Source organism: Suncus etruscus, chromosome 9 (assembly GCF_024139225.1).
Source record: "Suncus etruscus isolate mSunEtr1 chromosome 9, mSunEtr1.pri.cur, whole genome shotgun sequence".
Classification (NCBI taxonomy): domain Eukaryota; kingdom Metazoa; phylum Chordata; class Mammalia; order Eulipotyphla; family Soricidae; genus Suncus; species Suncus etruscus.
The window spans coordinates 103,853,397-103,862,036 of NC_064856.1; the positions used below are offsets into that span (position 1 = coordinate 103,853,397).

The 8,640-nt window shown below is 39.9% G+C and overlaps 1 protein-coding gene across 1 annotated transcript; it reads right to left on the reverse strand.

Annotated features, from left to right (window-relative positions):
- Positions 1–6,602: 6,602 nt before the first annotated feature.
- On the reverse strand, positions 6,603–7,532 carry LOC126017795 (olfactory receptor 10V1). Its single transcript, XM_049779848.1, has one exon. It carries the CDS (start codon positions 7,530–7,532, stop codon positions 6,603–6,605), a length of 930 nt encoding a protein of 309 aa, XP_049635805.1.
- Between the last annotated feature and the right edge of the window lie 1,108 nt (positions 7,533–8,640).

An 8,640-nucleotide genomic window follows, 5' to 3' on the forward strand; every position in this document is an offset into this window, starting at 1 on the left:
GATTTTCCCCGCCTGGTGTCACACACAGGGAGCCAGCTTTTGCAAAGGTTAGCCGGTTTTTATGCTCTGAAGTCCCTCCCTGAAAATGGCGTCTGGGCAAGCGAGGTTTCTGGAGGCTCTTTTTGCCCCACTCGCAAGAGTTTCACGCAAGAGGACAGTAGACAGACATAGACAGGTCACACTCACAGTCTTTCACAGCTGAGCCCCACTGGGCCGGTGTACTTTCGCGGATTTTCCCCGCCTGGTGTCACACACAGGGAGCCAGCTTTTGCAAAGGTTAGCCGGTTTTTATGCTCTGAAGTCCCTCCCTGAAAATGGCGTCTGGGCAAGCGAGGTTTCTGGAGGCTCTTTTTGCCCCACTCGCAAGAGTTTCACGCAAGAGGACAGTAGACAGACATAGACAGGTCACACTCACAGTCTTTCACAGCTGAGCCCCACTGGGCCGGTGTACTTTCGCGGATTTTCCCCGCCTGGTGTCACACACAGGGAGCCAGCTTTTGCAAAGGTTAGCCGGTTTTTTCCTTCTTTTCCTTCTTTGTGATGTATGCCATTCTCAGTGGCGTGAGGTGGTACCTCATAGTAGTTTTGATTTGCATCTCCCTGACGATTAGTGATGTTGAGCATCTTTTCACGTGCCTTTTGGCCATTTGCCTTTCTTCTTTTACAAGGTGTCTGTTCATTTCTTCTCCCCGTTTTTTGATGGGGTTAGATTTTTTTCTTGTATAGTTCTGTCAGTACCTTGTATATTTTGGATATTAGTCCTTTATTTGATGAGTATTGGGCGAATAATTTCTCCCACTCAGTGGTGGCTTTTGTATTCTGGGCACTATCTCCTTTGAGATGCAAAAGCTTCTCAGCTTAATATAGTCCCATTTGTTTATCTCTGCTTCCACTTGTTTGGAGAGTGCTGTTTCCTCCTTAAAGATGCCTCTAGTCTCAATGTCATAGAGTGTTTTACCTACATGTTGTTATATATACCTTATAGTTTCAGATCTGATATCAATGTCTTTAATACATTTGGATTTTACCTTTATACATGGTGTTAGTTGGGGTCTAGTTTTTGATAAAGGAGCAAGAAATCCTAAATGGAGCAAGAAAAGCCTATTCAACAAGTGATGTTGGCACAACTGGTTAGCCACTTGCAAAAAAGCAAACTTACACCCCCTTCTTCATAGCTCTTGATTGATTAATTTCTTTTTTTGTGGGGCCTCTCAAGAAATCTTAGGGATTCCAGAGATCACCTTCTGTGATACTTGACAACCAGGCTTTATAGCTTAAAATTGCTCAGAAATGCAGTATCTAGGCTAATCCACGCTAGGAGCTAGTAGGCTCATCCTGATATTTGAGTGATGTAGTGATGTAGTGCTGGAGATCAAAGAAACAACTGTATAATGAACAATTTGGGAAATCTTGGCATTATCAGAAAAATAAAAATAGTACTCCTATAATAAGATAGATTAACCAGAATAATAGATGTAGACTGGTGGGTAGGAGGCAAACCAGAGGTGAAGAAGGTGGGCAGTGATAGAGGGAAGAGGATACTGATGAAGAGATTGGTGTTGAAATGGCATTGAAAGAAGCCAATCATAAATAGCCTTGTAATTTCACAGTGACCAAATAAAATAAAATATTGAAAATATAGAATTTTTGGGGGGCTGAAGAGATAGCATGGAGATAAGGTATTTGCCTTACATGCAGAAGGACTATGGTTTGAATCCCAGCATCCCATATAATCCACCCCCCCAACCTACTGGGGGCGATTTCTGAGCATAGAGCCAGGAGTGGCCCCTGATGCTGCCGGGTGTAATCCAAAAACCAAATATATACATATATATATATAATTTTAGATAACTAAACTTTAAACACTTCAAAATAAAGCTCCAGGGCATTTTTAAGCCATGGAACAAGAGTTGCTAATATTTATATGAAACCACAAAACTTCATGAATAATGAGAGCAATGCCTCCATCTTTTCTGAGATAGAAAAGGAAAGAATTCCATGACTTTACATTATATTGGAGGCTGGAAAGACAGTATAATATATATATATTTCTTTCTTTTATTTAATTTTATTTATTTATTTATTTTTTTGGTTTTTGGGTCACACCCGGCAGTGCTCAGGGGTTACTCCTGGTTGTCTGCTCAGAAATAGCTCCTGGCAGGCACGGGGGACCATATGGGACACCAGGATTCGAACCAACCACCTTTGGTCCTGGATCGGCTGCTTGCAAGGCAAATGCCGCTGTGCTATCTCTCTGGGCCCTCTTTCTTTCTTTCTTTTCTTTTTTTTTTCTTTTTTTTTTTTGGTTTTTGGGCCACATCCAGTGATGCTCAGGGATTACTCCTGACTATGCACTCAGAAATTGCTCCTGGCTCGGGGAACTATATGGGACTCCGGGGGATTGAACTGCAGTCTGTCCTAGGTTATCGTGTGCAAGGCAAATGCCCTACCACTTGTGCCACCACTCTGGCACCAATACATATATATATTTTAAAAATATATAAAATATATATATATATATATATATATATATATATATGAGACTTTTAAAATTTTAGTTTTGTAATCTGACATGGCAGTGCCTGGGAATGACTCTCAGCTCAGTGCTTGAGATATTGCTTCAATGTGCTTGGGAACCCAAGTAGTTATGGATCAAACCCAGGACTGCCTACATGCAAAGCCTCCAGTTCATTGGAATATTCCCTTGGTCCTGATGATCAATTCTTATCCTTAAATAATTATGTGTAAAATCCATGATGATTATTTTTCTAGCTTTCCATGCTCTATAAAAATAACGTGTCTCGGACCCAATTATCACCAAAAAGTATAAGTAAGTTGGCATGACATTGTTATTACTCTGATTGAATCAGGAGGAAACCTAGTGCCAATTATTCTGTTTTATAACTGTGAATCTTAATTTATCTGTTAGTTATTATACTGGTAATTAGTTATTTGCATATTTTCTAAGTCATTCAGCAGTGGTTGGTGGCTGTCATACTTCATACATTCAATTGTATACTCAGCACCAATCATCAAATCAGAATATAGAGACACTGAGAAACCATAAATAAATGAAGGGAGAATATCTTTTATATGTGTAGCAGATCGAGAATGTATAGTATAATCTGGGAGAGTCTGAGGTTCTTTTCAGGATTATTTCAGTGGAGGGTCTCATGAATTTCATAAGAAATATGACATAGTAGGAACATCTCAAGAACACTTAATCAGAGCCAAATGTTTTCTTCCTGATTTCTTCAGAGAACATAGAGTTGTGTTAAAAGATGGCATGTTTAGGGGCCGGTGAGGTGGCGCTCGAGGTAAGGTGTCTGCCTTGCAAGCGCTAGTCAAGGAAGGACCGCGGTTCTATCCCCCGGCGTCCGATGTGGTCTCCCCAAGCCAGGGGAGATTTCTGAGCGCTTAGCCAGGAGTAACTCCTGAGCATCAAACGGGTGTGGCCCAAAAAAACAAACAAACAAAAAAAAGATGGCATGTTTAAAGAACATTAGTTTACTTTACCACACATGGTCATTGCCATGTTTGGGCCCAGAAGTATAAGTCTCAGGCCTCTTGATTTAACTATATTAAGTGATTCTCTGCTTTGAATACAAGCTAGAAAAACATTTTTTTTTTGGCTTTTGGGTCACACCTGGTGACGCTCAGAAGTTACTCCTGGCTATGTGTTCAGAAATGGCTCCTGGCTTGGGGGACCATATGAGATGCTGGGGGATTGAACCGCAGTCTGTTCTAGGTCAGTGCATGTAAGGCAAATGCCCTACAGCTTGCACCACCTCTCCATCTCAAACTTGAGAATTTTAATTCACAAAATATAATTTATGTATTTAAACATTTATTTATTATTTAGGTTTTTGGGTCACGCCTGGCTCCACACTCAGAAATCTCTCCTAGCAGGCTCAGGGACTATATGGGATCCCAGGAATCGAACCCAGGTCCATCCTCAGTCAGCCACATGCAAGGCAAACATCCACCGCTGTACTATTGCTCTGAACCCACAAAATATTTTTAAAAATTTTGTATTATCTATATTCATTATAGATAAATTATGAGTGCATGACAGATAAATTATAAAGTCACTGGAGCCAGAGAAATAGCACAGCAGATGATGGAGGGCTGGTAGGAGGGGGAAGAGGGCATTAGGAGGGTGAGAGAGAAACTGGGGACATTGGTTGTGGGAGATGCTCAATGGTGAGGTTGTTGTACATTGTATGACCTATAACACAATCATGAACAACTCTATCTGTGGAAAAAAAACCTGTATTATGAATAATTTTGTAACCATGGTGTTTAAATTAAAAAATTACTTAGGAAATAATAGTAATTAAAAGAAAATTATTTTTTATTAAAAGCATTGAAATAAAAGTTATTGAGAACCTAGGGCTGGAATGATAGCACAGGGGGTAGGACATTTACCTTGCATATGGCCAACTCTGGTTCAATCCCCAGGACCTATATGGTCCCTGGTGCTTGCCAGGAGTAATTTCTGGATGTAGAGCCATGAGCAACCTCTGAGCACTTCCAGGTATGCCCTGTCTAATATTTGAACATCAGTACTAGAAAAAATTAATTTAAAATGATAAATATGTATTAAAAGGAAAATATTTTCTTATAAAATATTTATACTTTTGGCCTTTATGGCAATAATTCAACTTTTGGGGGAGTCACAATATAATACATATAAGTTTTAGCTGAGAACAAGAAGCTTGAGAAGAAAAAATATTTGAAGACTCCCCTCTCCCCTCTATTCTCTCCTCTCCCCTCTTGACTCCCCTCTCCCCTCTATTCTCTCCTCTCCCCTCTTGACTCCCCTCTCCCCTCTATTCTCTCCTCTCCCCTCTTCTCTCCCCCTCTCCCATCCTCTCCCATCTCCCCTCTTCTCCCCTCTCAAGAAAAAAAAATTTGAAGATTAATAACAAAAAATGTGTGACTAGTGAAAATTGATCTTCAATTGAAAAGTATATGGAGTTTTCATTTGTAGCAAACTGATGAGGCTAAAGTGAGTGACCAAGATGTCATTTTGAATTTATGGTCAGCAAATCATGAAAATAACAGTTCTTCAAAACACAACATTTCTGGTGAATTATGTTTATTTATGAACTAAAAGAACTGTAGAAGGATCTAGAGCTAGAGAAAACATAGAAGATAACTGGTATGATGAAAGGGTTCAGATATAATCACTTGGAGAAAATGTTTATGGAATATGTGCTCTAGAGAAAAGAGGATAGGATACTAACAGGAAGTAAAAAAGTCTTTCCAAATCCATGGAAGAGATAACAAAGCAAAACAACCTCTGGAAGGAAGTTGTTGATAATTTAGCTTACCATAAGGCACTTGAGCTCTCTTGCAAGAATAGAGTGTCTTATGATTTAGTGATTTATGATTTAGTGATATCTCTTAAAGGAAGCTCAAACCTTCAGTTTACTGTTTGAGATGATGTAGGAAAGTTTCTTATATATTCCCAGGTAGAAAAACTGTCTACCTATTTTTCTTTCTTGGACTTTCAGCTATTAAAATGAGCACTTTCTTCTATTATTGGAATGCTTTTAGAAATTTACGAACACCATCATGAGTTTCCCTTTTTGGTTAACAAAACAAAAAATGTGAGTGTAAAGCTCCCCTTTTAACTTGTATTTTCAAACCCTTTTTTTTTTTGGTTATATAGACTGGAGCCTAGATAGATGAGGGACTTGTATAAGGTCCCAAAGATCCTTACTGTATGAACAAGACTAGACCAAGAAGAGCAGCATTGTGTGAAGACAGTTGTCTTTAGATATCAATACTTTAATTCTCTTTCATTTCCTTGCCTGGTTTTTCTTTCCATTCCTTTCTCATTTCCCTTCTCTTCCCTTCCCTCTCCTCCATCCCTTTTGTCTCATTGTCCTCTCTTCCCCCCTCCCTTTTTTTTTTTTTTTTACTGTTACAATGACCAAATCATTCTCACATACATTTTGGTTAATGTGTTTGTTGGGGGCAAAGGTTTGAGTAAATATTTATTCACTTTACTTCCCAAGCCTGCAAACATTTTCACTTGGGGGGGTGAATTAATGTCACTTTGCTTGTGTCCATATTTGTGGTCAACAGGGGTCACTTACTTGGTCACTGTACTTATGCCATGTTTGAGTCGTGGTGCTGGTCCAGGGGTTGCATACCTTAGCAGTACTTACCTGACTGGTACTTTGGAGGTCATACAATCTGTTGTGATTCAGGGAGTCCCAAAGACAGAGCAATCTGGACTGTGTTTTGTGAATCTTGGTAGTATAAGGATTGACCTTGATGCCTCACACTTGCGAGGCAGACCCTTTGTCCACAGAGATACCCCAGCACCCCCCCAAACTTTATTAGTTAGAAGTATTTATTTCCAGTTTGTGATGACTTTCCATCATATGCCTATGATGCCAGCTTAGTTATTTTCGTTATTATTTTTGGCCAAATCCTGTAGTCTTTGGGAGTCACTTTAAGCACTGTTCAGAGGTGCCAGGGATTGAACCCAGAGCTCTCACAAGCATTCCAAGCATGCTAGACATCTAGCACAATAATGAAAAACTGTCAAAGAGTCCCAATTCAAGGAAGCCATAGGATCCTCTTATCTAGAACTTTCTCAGTGTCTTCCTTAGGGCATCTTTCAGTTCCTTGTTCCTCATACTATAGATCAAAGGGTTTAAAATAGGGGTGATGAAAGTGTAGACCACGGAGACCACCCGTCCTCTCTCCGGGGAGTAGCTGGAACTGGGGGACAAGTATATGAAGCTGGTACAGCCATACTGCAGGAGAACCACTAAGAGGTGTGAGGAGCAGGTGGAGAAGGCTCGGTGGCGCCCTTCTGCTGAGCGGATTCGCAAGATAGCAGCCACGATGAAGACATAGGAGATGGAGATGAGTGAGAGCGGGATGCTGAGGACAATGAAGCTGATGATATATAAGGCCGTCTCGTGGATATGTGTGTCTGAACAAACCAGACGCATAACTGCAGGCATGTCACAGTAGAAGTGATAGATCTCATTGTTATTGCAGAACGGGAGATGGAAGATCAAAGCAGTTAGTGTCAGTGATAGCAGAAACCCCAAAACCAGGGACCCTACCATCAGCTCCACACACAAAGACCAACTCATGAGGATGGTGTACCTCAGAGGGTAGCAGATTGCGACAAACCGATCATAGGCCATGACTGCCAGCAAGACACAGTCGGCTCCACCCAAGAAGACAAAGAAGAACATCTGGGTGCCACAACCAGTAAGGGAAACCGGAGTATGTCCCATTGTAATAAGGTTGGCCAAGGCCAACGGGGCAATGGAAGATGTGTAGAAGATTTCTAGAACAGCCAGGTTCGCCAGAAAGAAGTACATGGGGGTGTGGAGGGAGTTATTTATCTGCACAATGACTGCAATGGTGGCATTTCCACTGAGGCTCATTAGGTACATTGCCAGGAAGGCCACAAAAATCAGGATCTGTATCTTAGGGTCCGTTGAGAATGGACGAAAGAAGAACTGGATCCTTGCAGTTTTATTGATTCCTTCCATGGTTAGCATATAGGACCTACAAAAAATAATAAAATAAAAAGGATGACTCGTCTCCAGGGATGTTCCATTTACTCTGACGCTTCCTTTACTTCTTTCAACATCAGAACATTTTTTTCAGGCAGCTCAGCATAAAGGCTCATCGTTTTATTTTAGGTAGATCATAAAATAATTAAACTGAAACATTTTCAATTTCCTCACCTTCCCAGTTCTATTTTCAATGACCAAAGACAAATCCCTTCATGTTGGACACTTCGTTACCTTTGTTTTAATTCTTCTTCCAAGAACTGTACCTATATAGAAAGGGGTTTGAAAATATTTGAAGAATTAATCAATGAGTAAAGTCTATTTGGTGATTATTTCAATGTGATCACAGTTATCCAGAGTTAGATCTCTAAATGGCCTTTTGGATAAAGGCTACCTACGATTGGCTGCTAAAAATGTTAATTGACAGATTTGAGTGGATAATTGCAGTTGCAAACAGTGTTCATGAAGAAAAAAACTTCCCCTGTCAATGCACACACACAAAATGTACCTTCTTTTTCTTATCTCAACCACAGGAAATGTGTATGGCTTTAAATGATTGTTTTGATAGAACTTTCAGGGAGAGTGGTTTAATTTACTCTTCTTAAGAGAGCAGGGGATGAAAGGGGAGGCAAAATTCTTATAATGTGTCCCCTGAAAAATCTATGCCACATCAAAAAAGTTTTTATTGGTGCCTACAGTTTTAATTTCCTGCCTCTTCATATCTAAGAATCTAGTCTTCAAACCAGGACAGTAGCTTGAGACAAAACCAAGTTTATACCGTAGATGCTAAATGAATTACTTCAAGAGCTACAAAGATATAAAAGAATTTTGTTTAAGTTCTGTTGCCATCTCTTTGTGCTAAGTCTGTCCACTCTTTTTAGGATTAAATAAATTCATCTCTTGTCAAAGTACTTTTCATAGCATACTTCACATTCATTTCCTTAAATAAAACAAAGGCATAGACAATGGGTTAATCCTGGAAAATCCATGGCTCCCTATATGAAATACCAGGACCACAATATGCATTGTGTTGTACATCTTGTCTCAATCTCTTTATGTAAAAGTTTTCCACTCCTTGTAATGT